The following is a 25436-nucleotide window of genomic DNA, read 5'->3' as shown; positions in this document are numbered from 1 at the left end:
AGAGCAAAGTGAAGGAGATGCCTCCACTGTACTGTCATCCCCTGGAATGGCATCGAAGGCAAGGGAGAAGGGCCACTTACACGGTGCATTGAGAGGCCTTCAAAACTTAGTGCTGTGCTCCCCCTCTGGGAACAATTCTGTATATTACTTCTGTGTTGCTTCCTCTTGTTCCAGTGTGGCACATGTACAGCAGGGCTTTTCCACTCATTTTCCGCCCATGAGGCTAAAGTTGCTAGTTGTTTTCTTGACAGGGATTTCTGTGCCTTTTGAGAATTGTATGATTGTGACAAATCCTGTTATTCCCTTCATTTTTACCTATTTTTCTCTAGTTTTTAGACTCTTCTTGCCACCATCATTGTGGTGTGATATCTCAGTCATTTTGAGAACGCTATCCTCTTGCAGTAGGCCTTGTTCCTTTTTAAAATTTCAGCATCATTATGTCATGATCTCCAGGGTAACACCAAGAAAAATCACAGAACCTTTGGTTAATCTGATGCTTCTCCCCACCTTGAGGGTGGTGGTGGTGATGATGATGATGATAATACAGGTATTTATATACCGCCTTTCTTGGTCTTTATTCAAGACTTTATTCAAGGCGGTTTACATAGGCAGGCAATTTAAATCCCTGTAGGGATTTTTACAATTTGAAAGAATGTTCTATCTTACAAGAACCACAACATTCAGGTGTTACTTTCTTGATCTGGTTTCACATTCTGGCCTCCATCCTCCCACGCTCAGAGCAGATGGAATAGCTCGGCTCAGCTTGTCAGCTGCTTCAAGGTCGCACGGTGCCGGTGGCCTCGAACTGGCGACCTTCGGATGTTATCTTCAGGCAAATGGAGGCTCTACCCTCTAGACCAGATGGGTACCAAATGGCACCCTCTAGACCAAATGGCAGATGCGCTTCAATGTCAGTAAGTGTAAAGTCATGCACATTGGGGCAAAAAATCAAAACTTTAGATATAGGCTGATGGGTTCTGAGCTGTCTGTGACAGATCAGGAGAGAGACCTTGGGGTGGTGGTGGACAGGTCGATGAAAGTGTCGACCCAATGTGCGGCGACAGTGAAGAAGGCCAATTCTATGCTTGGGATCATTAGGAAGGGTATTGAGAACAAAACGGCTAGTATTATAATGCCGTTGTACAAATCTATGGTAAGGCCACACCTGGAGTATTGTGTCCAGTTCTGGTCACCGCATCTCAAAAAAGACATAGTGGAAATGGAAAAGGTGCAAAAGAGACCGACTAAGATGATTACGGGGCTGGGGCACCTTCCTTATGAGGAAAGGCTACGGCGTTTGGGCCTCTTCAGCCTAGAAAAGAGACGCTTGAGGGGGAACATGATTGAGACATACAAAATTATGCAGGGAATGGACAGAGTGGATAGGGAGATGCTCTTTACACTCTCACATAATACCAGAACCAGGGGACATCCACTAAAATTGAGTGTTGGGCGGGTTAGGACAGACAAAAGAAAATATTTCTTTACTCAGCGTGTGGTCGGTCTGTGGAACTCCTTGCCACAGGATGTGGTGCTGGCGTCTAGCCTAGACACCTTTAAAAGGGGATTGGACAAGTTTCTGGAGGAAAAATCCATTATGGGGTACAAGCCATGATGTGTATGCGCAACCTCCTGATTTTAGAAATGGGTTATGTCAGAATGCCAGATGCAGGGGAGGGCACCAGGATGAGGTCTCTTGTTATCTGGTGTGCTCCCTGGGGCATTTGGTGGGCCGCTGTGAGATACAGGAAGCTGGACTAGATGGGCCTATGGCCTGATCCAGTGGGGCTGTTCTCATGTTCTTATGTTCTTATGACCAGACCTCCTGCCTAGATAGAATTTGGCTGCAATGCCATCTGAGGGGCTTTGGAGGACAGTGTATTGCACAGACCCGAAACTCTGCCTACTCTCTATGATGCCTGTAGGAGGTATGCCCCTTGGTATAACTTCCTTCCTGCCTTTTCTCCCACGTGTCTCTCCTTGACCACTGAAGGAGAAGGATGCAGCTTCCTGAGCTCTTCTAATGGCAGCTCCTCTAAAAAGAGTTACATTCATGAAGGTTTACGCATTCAGCACAAATGCTTTATCTTTCTGGGCACCTTCTTTGTTATCTCTTAGGTGCCAGGTGTAGTCTGTTCTGTTATATTGTGCCTTTATAATAGTATTTGATGGCCTGTTAACTGCTTTTGCTGTTTTATTTTTATCACTGGTCTCCTGAGTTTTTATCTCTGTGCTTTTACGGGTGGTTGGGTTTGTGTTTGTTTTTTAATTACTCTTGTAGGCCACCTTGAGACTGTTCATGGTGAAAGTCAGGATATAAATCCCATAAATAAATACTGTCTCAGTGCTCCCTGCTGTATTTGTGTCTAGCCATTGCAATCTCCTCTTAGCTCCCCTTTTAAATGTAAACCAGCTCAGTGGCCTTTAGCATCCTGGAGAATAGCCTTCACTCTCAGAATTGATCCTGGATAGACTATTTGCTTTGGTTTGAGCCTAAAGAGTCAACAGCACAATAATGTACAATGCTCATTTTTGTTTCCTTTTTAGATTTTCACAGTTCGATAAATTTTATCGAATCTATTGTACTTGGATTTTAAATATAGCCTTGTTACTCCATCTGTCTTGAAGCTTTTCTTTGCTGTTTTTCAATTTTGAAATGATCCCCAATGAACCTAACTGCGCACAGTGTTCCAAATGAGGTCTTATTAGTAACTTCTACAATTGTATTAATATTTCATGACCATTACTGCACATTTCTAGGCTATTGATGCCTGATGGCTCCTAATAGTCTTGGACTTGACCTCCAGTCTATTTTTGTTCAATAATTTTTCTGCAGATAGCAAAAGTCCTTTTTTTAGTAATCCCCAAGCATATGCCCTTACAAGGTTTCCCCCTCTAACATATTTTATGTGATTGCTGCTGCTGTGGTTCTAAGGTCTTCTGGTGCAATGTGAGTAGCTACCTGATCCTTGCGAGTAGCTGTAACTGGGGTTTGTATCTTGGAAAAAAAAAGTGGGCTGTTGTTTCCTCGAGGGAAAGGAAGGCTTGAGCTTTCTGTTTCCTTCAAATAGAGGGAATCAGACAATAAATGTCATTTTAAAGGGAATGTAGAATATAAAATCAGTCCACTGCCAACTTCAGAAGTCAGTATAGCTGAAGTTTCTTTAGAACTGAGGGCATGTTTTTGAAGACATATTTTTTATTCCATCTTTGTGAGAAACATTTCTGGCAGAAGGTTGTTCTGTATTCACATGTGTTTAAGAAACACGATTGAATCTTAAGCTTTGCCTTTTATAGAAAAGCACATAGGTAAAAAGGGATATAAATTATAGGGAAATAATATAATATAGAGAAATACCACAGTTCTGGGTCTAATGTAATATGCACTTTCTTTCTGGAGGACTACCTCCTCTGGAAGACTAATGAATGATGCTTGAGAGAGGAACCTGCAGGAACAAAAGATCCATGAACAAAGTAGGCACATATCTAGTCTCCTGCTCTGGGTTTGTTTTTTTAAAATCCAGTATATCTGGGTATTGCAATGGCCTCCATAATATTCAGCTTATGGACTAAGACTGTGGTTCCCAAACTTTTTAGCATCAGTACCCACTTCTTAAAATGACACACAATTGGAACCCACCTACCTTTACAAGTCTAAATAAAAGTTTCACTTTACCAACTGCTCAAGCCTCAGTTTTTATCTTTTTTATTATCGTGGTGGTGGGGACACCTTCTGGAACGTTTGTTGAGCTCCACATTTAATGAATCGGAACTGTTCTTGTGGCCTTACATTCTTCTTCACCTGGCTTTCAATAGGAGCCCAGGCATGTTTGCCTACCTGTGAGTAAACGTGCACCTGTGGCTCAGTTTCTTTTTCTATAGGGCTCAATACATTTGTCAGCTTGGAGGTTGGGGGCTTCCTTCTCAAGTATTTTTTGGGGCCTCCATCCATTGAATTGGGACCATTCTGGTGGTGTTGCGTTCCTCTTGGCCTGAGTTTTGAAAGGAACTGAGGCACTGTAACCTACTCATGAGTAGATGCACAGTGCCACTCAGTTTTGCTTTCCCAGGGCTCCATACCTTTTCCTTGGCCACTTTCAGCTTGTCAGTTTCATGACCCACCAACAATCAAGTTGCAACCCACTGGTGGGTCCCAACCCAGAGAACACTGGAGTTTCAGAGAACTCTGGACTAAGTTCTCTGGAGAACACTGGACTAAGATCTACAGCCATCAAATTGATTTGTGTATTCAACTATTAAGGCATCCACTGAGGTGTATGATGCTCAACAGTGGAAACAGAAAGAAGCACCAGGCTCCAACTATGGGAAAACAAATGTTGGGGTATTATCCACTATTTGAAATTAACTTGTATGTGATTTACAGAGGGGTAGGTAGGTAAGAAATATATAGACTAATCACTGAAATTCAATTCATTTAATGACTGTTTTTTCTGAAACTTTGTGTGAAAATGCTACTTCAAATGGGATTGTTATTTTTGTATTATGATACCAGGGATCAAAACTAACAATACCACAAAACTGGAAGTGGATGTGCATGTGTATTTAGTTGAGTAAAGACAGCAACCCAGGTTCCTGCATTGTTTTGCATGTGTTTTGAATGGACAGATGTCTAAAAATATACATATGTGCAGTTCAGATATATGTATCTGGTATTCTGGTTATTATACCTGAGTACCAAAAGGAACCTCATTTGAAGTGGCCCTTGATGTTTATCAGTGCTGACCATTAAGTCAAAGACAGAATTTTTAAGCTGGTAAACTTTTCCCATCTTCTGTTCTTATTACTTCCAAGTGATAATGCTACTGTACTTTTATTCATTATCTTTCAAAATGACATTTTTTTAAAGGGATGTAACATGGAAAATCAGACCTAGCAGCTCTTTGGCACAGATGCATAGAAATTGTATTTGAAGCATCCTTCATAGGCATTTTAAAAGTTTGTGTGATTCCAAAGAGAGCACCTGTGTGTCTCAAGCATAATGTGATAAATGGCCCTTATGACTGCTTCTTGATGAACAGAGTAGATTGATTGGATGAGTTATATAATGAGCTGGAAAAAATTGCCTAAGCATGTTTGCTTCTGTAGGATAGCTTCTTAATTTTTTTAAGCCTCTAGGAAAATTAAATCTCTTTTTACAGAACAATAAATGTATGCATGAGCTTTGGGCTACCTTTTTATTCTTAAGTTACAGGCAACCAGGACGGCCTTGATAATAAAATTGTAAAATAACTCAAATGAAATTTGACTCTAAGCAGTTTTTTAGAAACCTCTATTTATATCACATCTCTGTTGTCAACATCCACTATCTGGAATCCATCATTCTTATATTTTTTGCATGCTTGATTAGGCTCCTTTTCCAGTTTGTTGAAGAGAACACAACATCAACTTTGCAAGGCCATCTAAGCAAATGTTGTATCCTAAGTTATTTTGCAATGTAACTGGCAGAGCAATCCAGACCCGTACCTTTAAGCTCGCACAAGTCCCTTGCATTGGCTTCCAGGTGCCGAAAAGCATGTTTGCACCACCTCAGGAGATGGGGAGGCTGGAACAAGGATGAGCACTGGCCTCCCTGTGCTGAACCTGGTCCCAACTGAGGTTAGTTTGTGCCAGCTGAGAGCAGCCAGCTCAAGACGTTGGGTGGGCAGAATGGAGGTGTTTTGAGCAGGGGGAGAGTGGCCCAGTGGGCAGACCAGGCCTGGGAGGGAGGTGGAACCAACCTTTGGCACTTAGGCTGGATCCTCCCCCCCTCCCAAGCAACCTGGCATTACATCGTGCTGCCTGGATTTGTGCCAGTGATTTCATTGGTATAGATCCACATAGCTCCATTGAGCTGGCTACTGCACAACATGGGATAAGAGGAAATAAATCCCCTTATTCTGAGTTGCACGGGATCCATCTCAAGGCCTGTACAGGGTACAGTGCAGGCCAGTTGGCCTGCCTGTTCCAGTGCAGGTTAGGATTGGGCCCTTACTGTAGTAGTGCTATTGCTTGTTTACGTTCTCAGAGATCTCCCTTAACAATTGCATTGACCTTGGAGGATTTTGACCTTTATCTTCTGAGCAGTTAGATACGAGTCACAAAAAGGGGTCTTGCATGCCTTCTGTCTTTATTTTTTTAAAATTTTCTTGCAAACTATCTTGCCACTATGAAAGAGGAAGGCTGTTTATCTTCTCTGCAGTAGCCTGTTGACGTAGTCATTTGTGGTCAGGCATAGAGCCTGACCCAGAATCCAGAGACATTGTAGCCTTCTGTTATCTCCAGATAAGCCTGAAATGCTGTAGCAAAAAAATAAAGTGCTGTGTTTCTCTCTTGTCAATGAGAATTGGCAAGAGTGGTGGTCAGAGGTAAGCCTAAGGCAAAGAAGAAGAAGTAATCAAAGCCTGTCATGGCTTGACAATATGGAGAGGAGATAGAACCTAGAATCAATATAATGTAGTACAGTAGTCAAAGGCAAAATAATCTCACATGCTTTAGAGCAACTGTTACCCTACACATGCCCGATCTTGTCTGATCTTGGAAGCTAAGCAGGGTCAGGCCTGGTTAGTACTTGGATAGGAGACCACCTGGGAATACTGGGTGCTGTAGGCTTATACCATAGTCTTTCGAGACTGAAGGTTGCCAACCATTTTTTAGAGCTAATGGTCCAGCCATATGGGTCCTTGCATTCCTCTGGCTAAGGAGAGAGAGCCTCCTCTCATGAAGCATGATGATAAGCATAGCATGACTCCCACATAGTCAGTGGATCATGGAGCTGAAAACTCTGGCAGTGCAAGAAAATCTGATACTGGAAACAGAGCAATTCTTGGAAACAGTTGATGGTTCCTATCTAGACTTGCAAGAACATATTTTACAACACTAAAAGGCAGAGTAGTTTCATCAGGTAGTTGCTATGCAGTGCTGGATCTGTGATGCTTCTTTACAAGAAAGTAAACTTAGAATTATAGAAACATTGGCATGGTTCAGGCAAGTGTTACCCCCTGCATGAGCACTATGGGAGCATGTGAGAACTTTGGCGAGATCAAGGGAAGGGCATGTGTTGGTGTGTGTGACTCCCATTTAAAAAGCTCCCAAGTTCACACAAATGCCTTAACTCCCAGAGTTAAAATGTTCTGTGAGGCCACTGGGAATTCGATATGATTTGGAGGTCCTATATAGGAAGTATGATATATACCAGGGGTGCCCAAACCCTGGCCCTGGGGCCCCTTGCGGCCCTTGAGGCCTCTCAATGCAGCCCTCAGGGAGTCCCCAGTCTCCAATGAGCCTCTGGCCCTCCTGAGATTTGTTGGAGCCCTGACTTCTCATGTGAGCTATGGGATGAGGGCTACCTCTACTGCTTACTGTTTCACATCTGTGATGCAGTAGTGGCAGCAAAGGAAAGGCCAGCCTTGCTTTGTGCAAGGCCTTTTATAGGCCTTGAGCTATCACAAGACCTTCATTCATTCATATAAGTTCATCTTTAATATATTCATTTATGTAAACTTATGTAAATTTATTCAAATTTTAAATGTACATTAATTCTCCCCCCCGGCCCCTGACACAGTGTCAGAGAGATGATGTGGCCTTCCTGCCAAAAACTTTGGACACCCCTGATATATACGAATGGGACTGTAGAGGGGCTTCATTGTTTCATGGAGTTCATTCAGTGCACTGGAAACTTTAGGAGGGTGAACCTTAGTAGAGAAAACAGCAGAAGAATCAATCCCAAACTCTGATTTGGATTGGATGTTCCTTATTGCTGCTTACTTTCAAACAGAAAGAAGCATAGGAGAGACTATTGAATGCTGAAAGTGTCAAGGTTAAAGGGTCAAACTAACCTGAGAGCTTTAGTGAGGGGAAAAGGTAAAAATATACAACTGCAGGTTGTATGTACACGCTTGCTTCTCTCAGAATGCAGAACATCAAACCAGTGAAATAACTGTATTTATAATTTTATTCCTGAAGTGTCGTAGAATTCAGGGGCAGCTTTAGAGACTGGGCACTGTCTGAAGCCCCAAACCTATCTAATAGGTCAGACTGACCCCTGAACTCTGAGTACCAGTAGTATGAGTGAGCTGACCGACTCAGCTTGTCACTATGCCTGGCATCACTGTTTAAAAAATGGTTGGCAACCTTCCGTCTCGAAAGACTATGGTATAAGCCTACAGCACCCAGTATTCCCAGGCGGTCTCCCATCCAAATACTAACCAGGGCTGACCCTGCTTAGCTTCCAAGATCAGACGAGATCAGGCATGTGCAAGGAATCCTCCAAACACCCTTTAGTCATCATGGAACCTTGAGGGGATCCTTCCATTGACTGGCAAAGAGGGTGGTAGACCTGTACTGCCACATGGCAATGGGTTTTTTCTCACAAACCCCTTTAAGCTGCCACCATCACTGATTTTCCTCCAGTGTGGAGGATGGGGGGGATCTGTCACCCTGTACCATTAGTAAATTGAGAATGAGTGCTATAGTTCAGTGCACCATGGGACCCCCAGTGCAAGGCTTTGCCCCAAAAGTTTGGCGCTGGCACTGTTGGAATTACAAAATAACATATTTATTTTTCACACAACCCTTCCTCCAAGGAGCTCATAACTCTTATCATATTAAAGTACATAATTCTTCCCTTCCTTTTGTCCTCACAACAACCCTATAGGTGAGGCTGAGAGAGAGTAACTGGCCCAAGGTCACACAGGAAGTTTTATGGCTAGGGGGAGATTTGAACCTGGATCTTCTAGGTCAAAGTCCAACTCCCGACCCACTGTACCATCCTAGCTTATGCATATGCCATTTCTTTAGACAAAAACCTTCTCTACAAGCCGTTCCAGAGTGCAGGATTATGTCTGATGGTTTTCTATACTCCTGCTATCTGTGCTGGAAACTTTTTAAATTGGCAACTATATGGTATGAAAGAGAATTGTTGCTATAGAAGAAAAAAAAGTTTTTAATTTAGTGTTCTTGCAGAAATGTCAGGGAGGGACATGCCACAGAGGGACATGTTTCTTCCATTTGACTAAACATTTGCTGATTATAGTAACATTGAAGAGTTTTTGGGGTTTTTTTTTGTTCAAACTTGAAACTTTTCTATTTTTTCCTTTTCCTCTTGGGAGAATAACTATGTTATAAATAAGTGCGTCCAGTAAGAAATCTGTTCAGTTGCCTAACTGTCAGGGAAGTAACCTATAATGCCTTTGAATAAGGAACCGTGTGCCAAAGTGGGTATTAAAATATTATCAGCTCAGCTTATTTTTTGTTAATGCTTGCCAAGATCATAGAATAGCTAAAGCAAGTGTAGTTTATAGAACAGAAAGGCTTGTGTGATCTCTTTAGCATTTCTGCTTTGGTTCTTTCAGAAGGAAGAGGCATATTTTGAGGTTAAAAACTATCACAATCTGCTGAAAGAACTAAGAGTGCAACCCTAGGATTGCGCTGGATCAACTGGATCTTGTGCCACCCCAGTACTGTTGTAAACAGTAAAGGCAAGTTTGTGCCAACTTATGAGTTGGCTGGGTTGGCGTGCCTCCATGCGCCAGCCACAGAGGCCAGATTCAGCTGACACGAAGATGTAAGTTTGTGCCGGCCTCTCTAGGCTGGTGCAGTGGTTTGGGGAGAGCAGGGGGAGGGCAAAACTGGGGCATTCCAGAGCAGGGGGAGAGTGGGTGGGCTGTGGGTGGGCCAACCCAGGGAGGGGGTGGTGCCAGGATCCAGCACTTAGGCTAGATCCTAACCCACCTCCTGGGCAGCTTGACTTAGCATCAGGCTGCTCTGATCTGCACCACCTCTTTAGGCTGATCTTCACCACCAAGTAGCCCCATTCGGGCCACTGCCACATAATATGGGTTAAGGGGTTCCCCTTGCCCTGGGCTGTGCCGCAGCCAGCCCCATTCCTTCACTGCATACAATGCAGGCCAACCGGCTTGCCAGTTCCAGTGGAAATTGGGTTTGAAGTGTGAGTAATGTTTTTACTCCACCAGTATATGCCCTGTTTATTTCACTGAGGGGGCAGTCCTATCCTGTGCTGGAACAGGCAAGCTAAGAGGCTTGCGCTGTATCCAGCACAGGATAGGGGCCCAAAGTGGCTCAGCCAGAGGTAAGGGGGAACTTTTCCCCTTACCTCCAGGTAAGGCACTCTGGCCCTTATTGGTTTCCTTGAACTTGTGCCACTTCCTGAGGTGGCACCAGTCAGAGGAGAGTGGAGCGGCCTGAAGCCGTTCCTCGGGAACAGGGCTTGGGATCTGGCATAACTGCCGGGTCCCAGCCCCGCCTCCCACTCCCCACCCGTCTGCCCTTGGGGCTGCCCTCCCCCCCAGAATGCCTGCCTCCTCGCCGCCCACCCCAGAGCCTTGCGTTGGCCCAGCTTGGCTGACACAAGGCTCAGTGCCTCCGTCGGTGCGGAGGCTTATTCCAGACTGGCACACCTTATTCCGCAGTCTGACACACCTCCGTATGCTGGCCTATCCAACTCGCAACCCAAAGCAGTTTATAATTAAAAACCACCTACCTGTGTGATAGTGATTTATGGCAATTGCTTCTCAATCCTGCAGTTGATAACACAGGCCAGGGGCACTTCCCTCCAGAGCAGGGGTACTCAAACCCCGGGCCACTTGCAGCCCTCGAATACTCCCAATGTGGTCGTCAGAGACACCCCAGTCTCCAGTGAGCCTCTGGCCCTCTGGAAATTTGCTGGAGCCCGCACTGGCCCAACGCAACTGCTCTCAGCATGAGGGCGACTGTTTGGCGACTGTTTGACCTCTCATGTTAGCTGTGGGATGAGGGCTCCCTCCACTGCTTACTGATTCACATCTGTGGTGCAGTATCGGCAGCAAAGAAAAGGCCAGCCTTGACTTGTGTGATGCCTTTTATAGGCCTTGAGCTATTGCAAGACCTTCATTCATTCATATGTTCCACCTCTAGTATATTAATTAATGTCAACTTATGTAAATTTATTTAAATTTTAAATGTAAATTAATTCTTTTTTTCCCCGGCCCACGACACAGAGATGATGTGGCCCTCTTGCCAAAATGTTTGGACACCCGTGCGCCAGAGGGAAGGGCAGAAGGAGCTATGCATGTATTTGAGGCTGGCAACCCTTTTCTTGAATTGTATTCTGTGCATGTTGATACACATACATACATTAAAATATTGATATTTTGATTTTGATATTTCAAATCAATATATGGTACAGTATACTCGCACTGGCATGATAATATTTGCATTGAAAATACTGATGTCCTGCCTTTCCATATTCTGGTTGGGAACCGTTTTCTGGTTGGGAACACGTTCTGATGCCATTCTCACAATCATTTATTTGAAATCAATGAAGTAGCAATATGTATGGACTGCATGTTTGTCCTATCCTATCCTTCCTCCTAGTAGTTCTTCATTCCTATGGCTTTTTATACCAATGCTGTGAAATAGGTTCGTGCTGATGGCCCAGCCATGAAGCAACCTGATGAAGCCTGCAGCAGATGGCAGAGGGTCAAGGGTGTGGTAGATTCACGGAGTACATCACCCCGCATTTGCTGCCACTGCCTCGGTTCAACCCATTGTGGACTCAAGCTGCAAGGATCTGCTTCCTGCTCACATGAGTGGGAAATGGATCATCCTTTTCCTTGCTATGCTCTCACATGGTTTTTGCAAACTCAGAAGTGCAGAAGTTTTGGGTTTATTTACAAAGGCTGCCCCAACAAAGGAGCCTCTTCATTTGCATGGATTCTCTAAATAAAACTGGAAGTCTTGCACTTCAGGATTTGCAAAAAACACAGGAGGAGCACAGCAAGGGGCTTTTTCTTTCCCCAGTTCACCATGGCAGAGGCAGTGGCCAAGGTTGTGCTGTCTCTGTAGGTTAGGTTAAGAGAGACTGGCTGGCTGAAGTTGATCTCTTTAGCTTCATATCAAAACAGGAACCCACTCCTCCATTGTTGAAAACCAGCATTCTATCCACTGTGAATTGGACTGGCTTTTGAAAAAAGCTCAGTTAATAATGTGATTTAATTTCATATTCAGTTTGACAGATCACTGCTTGATATAATAAACCCATAAACAGAAGCATCATAATTCAAACGGAAACAATTCCAATAAGAACCTCAAAGTTTCACAACAGAAGTAATTTTCAATGAATGCTCTGAAAATGTGCATTCTAATATAGCACAAAATCAATACCAACTGAATGCAAAGATCTTTATCTTGTTTTTCTTTCCCTACATTCATTCAGAATCAGATTAGGTGAATCAGCCTTGCCCTAGCCCTTGGTGGAGGAAAGTTGGAGTACAAATTTAGTAAATATAGAAGTTATCTTGAACTAGTCCTCCATTACTGGATCCACTGTCAAATTTCTACTTGTGTACAAGTTCTAGTCTTCCTGTGACAATCAAATTACTAATTAGCTCTTGATAGTTTTTGGCTGCAATTCTATGCACTTACCTGAGAGTAGCTCCTACTGAATGAGACTTACTTCTGAGTAGATCTGCATAGGATTGCATTCTGCCTCCTAATTCATTAATTCTCCTGTTCTACAAAGTAGATAGAGTTATTTGAAAACTGGATAGAGCTAGTGCACCATTGTGGCTAAGAGGCTGAGCTTCGAATGAGAACTTTCCTGGTTGGAATCTTGCTTCTACCATGAACTTACCATGTGACTTTAGCAAACCATTCCCTCAAACTGCAATATACACGCTTGCTTATCTAGCTGGGTTGGCATAAAGATTACAGCAAGATAAATATACCTGAAGTGATCTGCATGCTCAGAAAGCACTGTACAAATCTGAAGTATATCTATTAGTATATACAGGTCCAACCTTGTTATACACGGATTTTTTATACACAAATTTGACCACTGCAAACGAGAAGGAATGTACTGAACCCTGGAGAAGGGGGGAAAATACATCCCTTTAAAATCACAGTTTAAAAACTGCTTTCCTTACTGTTGTAGAGAGACAGTCATGCAAGTGATCATTCCAGTCTTCAGCTGAGCCAGGCAAAGACAGGGGGTCCTATGCATTTGTAATTGCTGACTGCCTCTCTACAACAGTAAGAAAAGCTGTTTTTAAACCACAATTGTAAAAGGATGCACCTTTTAATTTTTTTAAACTGCTTTTAAAAAACACATTTTATGGTATCAGTGGGGAGTCCCAGAATCAAACCCTTGAGGATGTCAAGGCACAGCCTTATTCCATTAGGAGCAACGGAGGGGCAAGAAACCTGGAAATGGGTCTTTAAATCTGTTTTTCCACTTGCTTTTTATCCATTGATTTTTTTAATCCACTAGGGGTGCTGGAACAAAACCCCAGTGGGTATCCAGGGACAACTGTATAGATATCCTGAATAACTTGCATCTCATTTTCCCAACAGACTTTCTTTCACAGCACCACCATCATTTATTATCTGCATCAGTAGCAGATATCTTTGTGTATAATTTTCTGTTATTACCATGCTCAAATCTCTACTATCTTTTTCAAAACCAAAATCTTTTTCTTCCCTGCTGCATCAGTTGTAATGCCGCTCTGATGTGTTCACTACATTTTTAAAATTGGTATTATTGTTAAATGTCCACAGTTCCTGGTTCCTTAAACTGCTGTAATTAGAATATCTACTTAGGTTTTACTTACTTTAATAGAACTTATTTAATAGTCTCCAGGAGAGTCACAGCCATAAAAGAAGCTTATACAGTACTATTGTTTTCATCCACAATCTGTAGACAAATGTTGATTTCTTTATCGCATATTTGTATAGCATGGTTACTGTGCAAATTGTTTTTAGAAATCTGTATCTCATTCCTGCTGGTGGTATGAAATATTTTGGTCTTGATTACTTGTTGGTTGTCAGTGTGAAAGGGAATAAAAAATTGTTACTTCAAAATGGAATGTCAAGTACAAATACCCTACTGAAAATGCCTTTTGGTATGATGGTTGCACCATGAAAATTTCAAAAGGAAATGTGGTGATCCTTTTTATCATATGCTGGAATATGATAGAACAGTTTAACTAAATTAAATTTAAAAATTTTTTTGTTATCAAATATTTGACCCAATTCTGATTGACCTATGAACAGACTTTGAAGCCTGATTTTTTTGTCTATGTCAAAACTATATTTGTTTTTGTTAAGCAAACATTCAGAATTTTTTCTCTCAACCAATTAGACCAGTGTTTCTCAAACTATGGGTCAGGACCCACTAGGGGAGCTGTGAGCCAATTTCAGGTGGGTCCCCATGCATTTCAATATTTTATTTTTAATATATTAGACTTGAAGCTACCATAGTATGTGACTGCATTTGGGGAAATTTTACAGACCTGTACTTTTAACAAGCTACTTTGTATATTCTTTTAATAATATTAGTAAATGGGACTTACTCTTGGGTAAGTGTGGGTAGGATTGCAGCCTAGGATAGCTAACAGTTTCCTGCTTGATGATGTCACTTCTGGTCATGACATCACTTCCGGTATGTCCTGACAGATTCTGATTCTAAAAAGTGGGTCCCAGTGCTAAATGTGTGAGAACCACTGAATTAGACATGAAACTTCATTATGCTTCTCTAAAATTAAACCTAAGTCCCGTGACTTTTTAGCAAGTGGATTGAAATATTTGAGAATAGATATTTGTGTTCCAAGCTGAGTGAATAAACAATGGTATATTTTTGCTCTTGATGTACAGCAGGGGTGCTCAATAGGTGGATCGCGATCTACCGGTGGATCGCGAGGCAAAATGAGTAGATCGCGGAGTGCCGACCCCCCCTTCAGGTGCCTCTGGGAGGAAACGCCGGGAGTAAGGCCCATTGTACTCAATGGGGCTTACTCCCAGGTAAGTGTGGCTAGGATTGCAGCCTCACAGCCTAATCCTAGGCATGTCTACTCAGGAGTAAGTCCTGTTATACTCAGTGGGGCTCAAGGTACACCAACATACATTGTACACATAAATGTTATATGTTATGATGGCGCGAACATTGTAAAAAAAAAACTCTGGTAGATCTCCGGGCCTTGCTGTGTTTCAAAGTAGCTCTCGAGCCAAAAAAGTGTGAGCACCCCTCATGTACAGTAAAATTGTACTTATTTCCTATAGTGCAGGCAAGTACAGTGAACCCTTATAACTTGTGTGGGGGGAATGTCTATTAATGCTTAATGTCAGTGCACTGGTCAGTGGAGATACATATATGCAAAGCGTACATTACTAGCTTTAATAAAATAGAAAACATCTGTGTTTCTGAAATCTGTGGAATTGAGTGTTCACTGTACTCCATATGTTTTTATCCAATGATGAAATTTTATATTCCTAGTTAGCATGTGTGACATTTTATTCAGTTTCAGTTTTCTTAGTCTACTTTGAAGGAAGAGCCTTCCTAGGGTAATGCTACTCACACACAGTTGATTGCTGCTACTGCTGAATCATAATACTTTACCACAGTATTTCTTGTTACCTGAAACACAGTGGCAGAATATTCTTCAGTACTGGTTGTCTGTCAATTGCATGAAAAAAATGAGCAGTTGTTTTTGTGTTGCATTTCTTAAAGCCAAGTAACCTGAATTATTTCACTTTTAGAAAAGCTGATTGCTTATCAGAGAGAATTTCATGCTTTGAAAGAACGTCTTCGCATAGCTGAGCACAGAACTCTGCAGCGCTCCTCTGAGTTAAATGCTATCTTGGAGCAGTTCCGACGTGCAGTGGCGGAAACAAATGGAAGCAAGGATGCGCTGAGCAGTGTTTCAGGTACAAGGGAATGTGTTAAAACTTGAAGTGTTTGGGCTGGCTACTTTGCTTTTATCATTCCTTTAAGCCTGTGCATTTGCACTTAAATTTTTTATTTTTTAAAACACCCTTTGCCCTAAGGCTGCGGTTTGAAAACTCTCTGGAAGTTTGAAAGCCGCAGTAAGTGCTTGCAAGGGAAGGGAGGGAGGCAGTGGGGATGAGGGGAAGGCAGCGATCCCCAGGGTTGCATCGCTCAGAGGGGCTGCAGGTACTGGGATGCACTCACCAGTCCTTGCAGCAGCCTTCCAGGGAAAACCAGAAATGGAGCGCGATTGCTCCGCTTTCACTTTCTGCATGCTGGGGAGCCCTGCAGACGCTCGCACAGGGCTCTCTGCACCCCGGGAAGGCTACTGCAGGGACTGGTGAGTGCATCCCAGTTCTTGCAGTCCTGTTAGCGATGTGATCCTGGGGATCACGTCCCTGTCTTCCCCCCTGCCCCCGCCCCTTAAGAGGGCAGCAGCCACGGCCCTCAGGGTGTGGCATCGCGACACCCCAGTTTGAATACCACTGCCCTAAGGCATCACGATGCACGCTTTGGGAACCCCTGTCTTATGAAGTTGTTGCAAAGACTACATCCATATGAAGTACTTTGCTTACTGAGAATGCAATATACAAAATGCTATTACAGTAGTCTTTCTAACCACCTTTCAGAGCGCGATACCATAGTCTTTTGAGACTGAAGGTTGCCAGCTAGTCTTTCTAAGGACCAAGTACTGATCATCTTAAGAAACAATATGCAATAGTCTTTCATGTTTGTTCTCTTTCAAGAGCACCAGCCATATTTTGTAGTTTTAGTCTTTTCCCATGAGAATGACAATCTTTTCTAATTAAGCTGCAAACAAAAATTTAGTAGGTATTCAGTCCCTGATCTTTGAGTCTTTGAGAATTGCAGAGGTAAAGGTGAGCATACGGCTCTTTCCTAATTAAAAAGGTTGGCTACTATGTTTGACTGTAACATTTGGCAAGAGAAATGTAGGAGTGCTTTAAGATCTAGGCTGTAAATTTTTATGTATTTACTTGTGCATAGAAGCCATTGAGTTAAGTGAGATTTGTACAACTATGCTTATAACTGCAGCCTTAAAATGCAACTATGCTAAGGTAACATTGGTTATCAGTATTGTTTTCAATACCAAACAACCATCTGTTTGGAACTGATATAGAAACATAGATACAGCTTTGTATCTATGTAGATACTGCTTTGTTTTAGATGTAGTTTGTGTGGAAGGCTGGTTTTTAATTTTGACAATTAGACTGGAGTGTTGTTTATATATTGTTCCAGCTACGTAAAGCTATGTCCTTGGCAATCTGACACTTTATTTAAATATCTAGATAAGTAGCCAGACACTTTATCTAGCTAAGAGAGTGCACCACTCTCTGTTAAATTGATTGGACACTGTCATCATTGGCCATAAGCTTTTGTGACATTTTTATGTGGTAGATGTGATTGCTGAGTTTTGATATCCATAGCAGGAAATGCATTCAGTGTGATGGGGAGATATGCCTTCAGTCATGTGGAAAAGCATTACAGGAAGCCAAAGTTTTCTGACTGCTTATTTAGAGATGCTCCTTTACTGTTTTATGCTTCACGTATTTGCCACGCTTAGCCCAGTCTCTCCTTTGGAAAATGTGTTGCTGCCATAAAGAATGAATGGTCCCTTGTGCCTCTGGTGGTAATAAGACACTGAATAGATCTGCTACTATTGTATAAAAGCAAAGTTTCCCAAACAGTGCATTGTGACCAGTAGTATACTTGAGGAGGGATTGGGGGGCAAACGTCCCGAGTGGCACCCATGGGGGCAGTGGCACTGCAACCCCCCCAATGCCTTTTTTAATTTTTTGGACCTATTTTCAGGCCCATTTTCAAGGCCTTTTAAGGGCCAAGGAGGCTGCCAAGGAGGTTTCGCAGAAAAACGGAAGTGCCGTTTTTCGGGTAGGGGGCAGCATTTTGTGGTCCTGTGCCCCCAGGCAGCACCAGGGCCAGGTTTCCAAATGGTTGTGATGCACTGGACCAGCAGCCAGCAGCAAGACTGTATGAGACACTACAAATGGTGGCAGGAGGCTCAGCCCAGGGAAAGACTCTCTGTGCAGTGGAAAAGGCCCTCCTGCCTGACCAGAAAGGCCCTCTTTTTGTAGCATCCCATACAGTTTCTTAACCTGAAAATAACTGGTGATGATGTGATTACCAATCACTTCCTGGAGTTGCACATTGCATTTGCTCTATTCGGGGTGTTGCAGGACTCTGAGGATTAGGAAGCACTGGTATAAAACCATGCTTATGTTGCCTGTAGAGCCCTTATTTGTGCGTCTTTATAACTACTTTATTATTTATGTGCTATCTCATGCAAATCTGAAAAATGCCTCTGGTTCTTACATTCAGGATTATAATTTGAAGTTTGGATAAAAATATAGTTATGTAATGCTTTTTACATTTTCAGATGAAACATTAAAATTGTTAAAGGAGCTAACAAGCAGAAAAGCTCTTCAGGTGCCAAATATATATTACCACTTGCCTCATTTGTTGAAAAATGAAGGAAGCCTTCGACCTTCTGTGCAGGTTGGCCTTGGACGAAAAGGAGGTAAACTGGCAAGATTTAGATGATTGACATACATAATTTTGTGTATAAGGCTTTGTGACTGTAGCAATGGAGCTCTGTAGGACTCCTGGCAAACAGAAGATTAAAGAAATGTTATTGTCTTTGTTGGGTGTCTCTTAGAAGTCAGGTTGCATCCCTGATTAAAAAAAATGTCTTCACCCTTTTCTTTTATTGTCTCACAGAGATCCCATGCTTTTGAAGTTAAGGTATAATAAAAGTCACTAATTTGGAACAGCATGTCTCTTCTTAAATTATGTTTTGTTTTTGTTTTTTTAATAAAAGAGAACTGCATGGAATTTTCATAAATTAGTAAATTGGGGGTTTCCATGCTGTGTGGTTGCCATAGAATGTGAAACGTCAAATAGGTAATTGGGCCAACTCTAATTGTGTTGCTCCTTTTTGCAAGTGTTTGAACTACACCTGTAATTCCAGTAAAAGGTAATATTCACCCTGATCCCAGCAAGAGACTTTCAAACGCATCTTTCAAATGCTTTGTACAGTGGAGTCTAGTATATTTCTTGTCCCCTACACCTCATTAACAAATGGCTTCTGATTTCTGGGTTATTGGACTGGGCATTATACACATGGCCAAAAAAACTTGCAGTGCAGATATTCTGGTTAATGTACATTTCCTACATGGAGGTTTATATCGAGAATCCCTGCAGAGTCTGAAGTAGCCCACAGAAACAACATTTTATGCAGGTGAGGGTAGCTGCTGTAAAAAGCACCACTCTGAGTGTGTGGGTGCATATGTGCATTTGAACACATATTAAGGTCCCAATCCAGACCAAATTAACTGTGTTTGACTTTTGAATCCATTAAGCATTTGATGCCATTGAATGCCACTTCAGCTTGATTAATTGATAGGGAGCACCCAGTTTTTGAACAATGCTCTGCCTGCATTGCTCCCGCTGCTCTCTGTCCTGATCCTGAACTTTTATTGGTTTGCTTGATTAAACAAACAAAAAGAATTAAAGTTAGATTTTTGCATCTTGTGGACTGTGTACAGTTCTAATTTGAAAAGGTGTGTTTGTGGTACTGCATGAAAGGCACATGATCAAGCATTTTGACTTGTATGTGTGTTTGCATGGAAGTTGATTCAATGGAAATTCGTTCAGTACTGTTGCCATACAATTTTCGCCAAAAAGTTCATTAAAATCCTGAGATCTGTCCTTGTCCTCTCATGAGGCACATTTGGTGAGCAATATAACAAACAGCATCTTACTGAAACTTTGTAATGTGTGTTTTTTTTAATAATTTGGAGCCCAATCCCATCCCAATTTTCCATCACCAATGCAGTCATAATATGGCCCCAAGGTAAGGGAAAAAACATTCCCTTACGTTGAGGCCTCTGTGATTGCCCTACCACAGAATGCAGTGATGACCCTGTTGGCAAGGCTGTATCCATGCTGGAAAGTTGGATAGGGTTGGGCCCTTGAATTGTCCATATCCATTCATATCCTTTGAGCTGTGTTTTCTGGATTTTCAGGTTGAGAAGGTATAGTTTGCTGTCATTAGGTATAAAAAGCACTTTTTTATTACAAAGAGTAAGGAGGAAAGTGGCAGGAGTTCTTGCTAATGAGTTTGAAGTAACGCTAGACAATGGGCTTGTGTCATTACAAAGAAAGCATAACTTCCTTCTTGAAACAAGGGTTCTAGCAGTTAACCTGAATTGCTCAACTTCTGAAGAAAACTAATTTTTCTGCTGATTTTTTTCTGTTTTTACTGAGGTCTAAAATTCCTTTTCCTTTGTGTAAATTCAGCGAAACTTCTGATTTGATAACAAAAGTTCAATTCATAGGATGTTTATTTTTCAGCCCTACAATTTATATGTATTGTATTCTTTTATTAAATCTGTCTGTCTGTCTGTCTATCTATACCTACCTACCTACCTACCTACCTACACACAGTACTTGTAGTTCTGAAACTTTTATTCATTTTTTTTTACCCGTAACGTGTTCTGAGATGTGTGGGCTTTTTTCCCTAAATGTAACCTGACAAACCCCTTTTCCCATTAAAACGTCAATTACTTTGTGTTTCTTTTTGTTTCAGTTTCTATCGTAATGGGAATTCCTACTGTAAAGAGAAAAGTAAAATCTTACCTTACAGAGACTCTTCACTCTCTGATTGATAAGCTGTCTCCAGAAGAGAAACTAGATTGCGTTATGGTTGTCTTCATAGGAGAGGTAAACCAATGCCATGTACTGAGGCTCATTCCTTAAGAAGGCCCATATGTGTTTTCTCCTTTTATGTATCACAGTTCTTTTCCTCCTGCTAAATATTTGTTGTTTAAATAACTGTATTTTGATTTCAGGACACAAAGAGGGGTGAACCTTTCGCTTGCCCCGGCCAAGGTGTTGTTGGGCAGTTCCTGTTCCCCACGGCATCGCTGAGTGCAATAGTGCCAAAATGGCTACTGATGTATCTAGTGGCACTGCTGGAGGTCTCCACAGGGGAAGGGAATTTTCACCCCCTTCCCCCAAGGAAAGCTACAAGCCCTGCAATGGGGCTTCTCAAGTCTGAGCCGGCTATTCTGCCATCTGGCGCTAGGGCCAGTGCCGGTGCTCCCTCCTCTCTGGGTGTCACGGACATGCCTTACAGCACACTTGCAACACCCAGTGTCAGCACTGGTGCTCAGCACCAGCACTAGAGGTCCATAGGATTGGTCTCTTAGTCCAATAGGAAGAATGGAATTTAAACCTATGTCTTATATTAGTAAGATTAGAGTACAATCTTGTGCATGTTTACTTAGAAATAAGTCCCATTGTATTTAATGGGGCTTACTTCCAGGAAAGTGTGCATAGGATTGTAGTCTCAAATACATTTTTGCCAGATTTTAAAAGTATCCTTTTTCAGATACAGCATTGAAACCGTGTGATTGTCTGACTAGTAGGTTGTCTTCTTCCCCTACCCCAGAGATGTGAAGGATACAGTGCTGTCAGCCAGGTGTTATGCCCTATATATGTTTAGAGGCTTCAGCTACCACAGTTACTGTGGCATCCTGTATGCAGCAAACAGGAAAGAGCTTGCCTATAATTATACTGCAGGGAGGAACCAATTCCACTAGTCACCACCGAACACAAGTGTATAATGGTATTTGGTACTAAAGAACATTCTGGCAGCCTTTGAAGTGCAAGTGGCCAGTAGTACTCTCGGCTCCATAAAAGCTTCTTGAGAACAAATTTAGGCTCTTCCTCAAGATCAGCAATGCTAATTGCTACCCCACAGCTCAGAAGAATGGAGTTGGATCTCTGCACCAGAGAAAGAGTTCATTGAGTCTTCATGAACTTTCCAGGGTAGTTGTCTGTATAGCACAAGCTAATGCTTTGTAACTGTGCCGCAGAGTTTAGGATGAGTGTTCAACAGTGAGTGAGATGACAACTGGAATGAAGGATAATAAGAAGGAACCCAAACAAACACAGTTTAAAGCTTCCTACATGCTATCTGTTCTGTATTCCAGTCATGCATACCTTTTTCCAATGTGACCTTGAGCAGACCTTGAGCAGAACCAGGGGACATCCACTAAAATTGAGTGTTGGGAGAGTTAGAACAGACAAGAGAAAATATTTCTTTACTCAGCGTGTGGTTGGTCTGTGGAACTCCTTGCCACAGGATGTGGTGACGGCATCTGGCCTGGATGCCTTTAAAAGGGGATTGGACAAGTTTCTGGAGGAAAAATCCATTACGGGGTACAAGCCATGATGTGTATGCGCAACCTCCTGATTTTAGAAATGGGCTATGTCAGAATGCCAGATGCAAGGGAGAGCACCAGGATGCAGGTCTCTTGTTATCAGCTGTGCTCCCTAGGGCATTTGGTGGGCCAATGTGAGATACAGGAAGCTGGACTAGATGGGCCTATGGCCTGTTCCAGTGGGGCTATTCTTATGTTCTTATGTAGATAGGTTGTAAAATCTGTAGTGTTGACTATGATTGTAATACTAGTGAATAGCTGGTGTTTCAGATGAAGTCTTTTTCTGGTTTTCTCTTTTTTGTTAAATAGGGGAATAACTCATGCACATTAACAAATGATTGTTTTCAAGTGCCTAATTAATAGTAGCCAATAGGTTATATAACACAGATAAAATGGTCTAGCCAGCTGAAATAAATCAAGATCAGTCAAGAACTATCCTGGTGCTGGCTTATTTCTGGAGGACAATCAATTAGAATGCAAAACAGTGTCATTGTTAAACAGCATCATTGTTACAGACTCTGGTTCCACATTTGTTTGGACAGTGTGAAATGAATCCCTAATAACCTTGCCAAAGCCCAATGACTTATTCTACAATGATCGCCAAGGTCTCTCATTCAGTTCAACGTTTTATTTAAATTTAGTGGCAGATGTGTACACAAAATCTTTTGTAGGCATATGTTTTTTAATTAATCCTACCATACTATGATCATAAAACACTTTAAATGTGTTGAGATCCTAATTTTTCTATTGAAAGAGTTTTCTTCCATAGGCATTCAAGAACATCTGTGATCATGATATTTGTTTTACTGTTACTTAAGAGGTTAGCTTTTCATCTTAATCATTTTTTCAACATAAATACAGTGAAAGATCCAAAGCAGAAAACACAGGGTACTCTCCAGAAATAATAAAGTGTGATTTAAGGCTAATCTTTTGTGCACAGTTATCTAGAAATAAACTCCACTGAATACAAGGAGAGTCACTTCAGAGAAAACATACATAGGATTGAGTATGCATGTTTCCATAGAACAGGGGTGCCCAAACCCCAGCCCTGGGGCCACTTGCGGCCCTTGAGGCCTTTCACTGCAGCCCTCAGGGAGCCCCCAGTCTCCAATGAGCCTCTTGCCCTCTGGAGATTTGTTGGAGCCCACACTGGCCCGATGCAACTGCTCTCAGCATGAGGGCAAGTGTTTGACCTCTCGCGTGAGCTGTGGGATGAGGGCTTCTTCCACTGCTTGCTGTTTCACATCTGTGATGTAATAGCGGCAGCAAAGGAAAGGCTGGCCTTGCTTTGTGCAAGGCCCTTTATAGGCCTTGAGCTATTGCAAGACCTTCATTCATTCATATAAGTTCATCTTTAATCTATTCATTTATGTAAACTTATGTAAATTTATTCAAATTTTAAATGTAAATTAATTCTCCCCCCTCCCCCACCCTCAACACAGTATCGGAGAGATGATGTGGCCCTCTTGCCAAAAACTTTGGACACCCCTGCCATAGAAGGAAGCACTATTTAGTTCAGGGGATTTACTCCCAAGTAAATATGTGTAGCATTGCAGTGTAAAAGCTTGGGAAGCATCCAGAGTTTTGCTTTGGCATGAGTACAAACCACCTATTTCATCCCATCCTCAGTGAAGTCCCCCCCCCCCCGGAACTGCCACTGAAGGTTGGGTGACACTCAACAAAGATATGAGATGTGGCATGGAAGGGGGGGGAATAAGTAGAAGCTATACAAGGAGCCCCTAGTGAAGGCACGTTCTCTGTTAGTGGTTCCCTTCCTATCTTTGGTTATTCCTTCTTCATCTGCAGCCCCTCCCTCACTTCCCATGCATTTGCTGAGGTTCACTTAACTCTCAGCAAAGGCTTTTGGGAGACAACTTGGGAACTTTCGTAAGGAGGAGGGGTGGGGCGGTATCTTGCATTTTGTGCAGCTTGCGCAAGACTCTGGAGACCACCTGGAGTGTGTTTCTGGATCACATCCAGTCTGTGACATTTGTTTTTAATGTTTAGTGTTTGGTTACATATTGCACATAAAAAAGGATGTGGTGAGGAGAGAACAGCAGCAAGAAATTATGTCTTTGCTATTGATTAGTGGAAGCATCATGGAAAGGTTCAAATGTGGTTGGCCATGTAATAACAGATCCTAGAGAACAGCTTTTCATGATAGTCAAATGAAATGCGAAAACCTGCCAGGTCTCTGCTTAGAATGACTGCATTCCCCCCCCCCCCCGACCATATAAATTCAGAACTGTGAAGCTTGAAAGAAATTGCTTAAGCAAACCTCATTAAAAGCATAAATGTGCTTCTTTGTAAGATGGCTTGAACAGCACAGAATGAGTATTGTGGAGTCTGTTTTTCCAATATGGTTTAAAAAAAAAAAAAAAACTTTGCTAACCAAGAAGGCCAACTCTGTAGATCATAAAGCTAGAGTATTGCATTAAATCCATATATTGTTTGTTTAGTAACAGAAGCTGCTGTTGGCACTGAGCCTGGGGTGGCAATTGAGTTAGCATGAAAGTCATGCAACATGTATTTGATGCAGTTTGCTACTGAATAGCAGGCAAAGGGGAGGATTTTGTGAGACTGTATTTAAGAGGTCTGTAAAAAAAAAATGAAAAAGATTCTCTGTGTTAGAATATTAGGGTGTTAACCTGTGTTGTACCAGCCCTAAGTATAACCCATTTTCCTTACCTGTATCCAGTGCTTTTTTTGTGTAAAAAAAAAAAAAAAAGTGCAGGAACTCACAACTTGTTAATCTTTTATTTATTATCCCATGTACATATACTCAGAAGTAAGTTCCATTATAGCCAATGGGGCTTACTCACAGGAAAGTGTGGATAGGATTGTAGCCTGAGAGCCCAAGCCAATGCATGCCTACTCAGAAGGAAGTCCCATTATATTAAATGGGGCTTACTCCCAGGGAAGTGTGGACAGGATTGTAGCCTGAGTTCCCTTGGGATTAGACTGCCAACTTTTTCCACCAGCTCTTACTCAAGTGGTGTTTATCAGCAGGGTAAGCTTCAGCAGCTGTATTTCTGCATATCAACCTGCTGCTAAAGCTTTGCACACTAGCAGCAGGTTGGTTTTGCTGGCTAGTTCACAGTGGCAACTGGTTGACCAGTAAGTGTGGGGCACTGGGGCTTCAGGCTGTGATCCTAGCCACACTTTCCTGGTAGTAAGCCCCGTTGACTCTAATGGAACTTACTTCTGTGTAGACATGCATAGGGTTGGGCTCTGAGGCTGTAATCCTGCCCACACTTTCCTGGGAATAAGCCCCATTGACTATAATGGGCCTTACTTCTGAGTAGACATGCATAGGGTTGGGCTCTGAGGCTGTAATCCTACCCACACTTTCCTGGGAGTAAGCCCCATTGACTAATGGGACATGCCTAGGACTTGGCTGGCAACTGATGCAGGAG

The 25436-nt window shown here is 42.3% G+C and overlaps 1 protein-coding gene across 1 annotated transcript in view; it reads left to right on the top strand.

Moving 5' to 3' along the window:
• The window catches only part of MGAT4A (alpha-1,3-mannosyl-glycoprotein 4-beta-N-acetylglucosaminyltransferase A), a 77894-nt gene that overhangs the window by 24790 nt on the left and 27668 nt on the right, over positions 1-25436 (top strand). Inside the window, exons 3-5 of the mRNA XM_066621975.1 lie at positions 15529-15696; positions 18171-18311; positions 20382-20515. Coding sequence (XP_066478072.1) covers positions 15529-15696; positions 18171-18311; positions 20382-20515 — 443 coding nt within the window. The remainder of the gene's footprint in view (positions 1-15528; positions 15697-18170; positions 18312-20381; positions 20516-25436) is intronic.

Source organism: Tiliqua scincoides, chromosome 3, assembly GCF_035046505.1.
Source record: "Tiliqua scincoides isolate rTilSci1 chromosome 3, rTilSci1.hap2, whole genome shotgun sequence".
NCBI lineage: Eukaryota > Metazoa > Chordata > Lepidosauria > Squamata > Scincidae > Tiliqua > Tiliqua scincoides.
The sequence above is the reverse complement of the archived record's forward strand: the minus strand, read 5'-3'. Positions and strand labels throughout refer to the sequence as shown.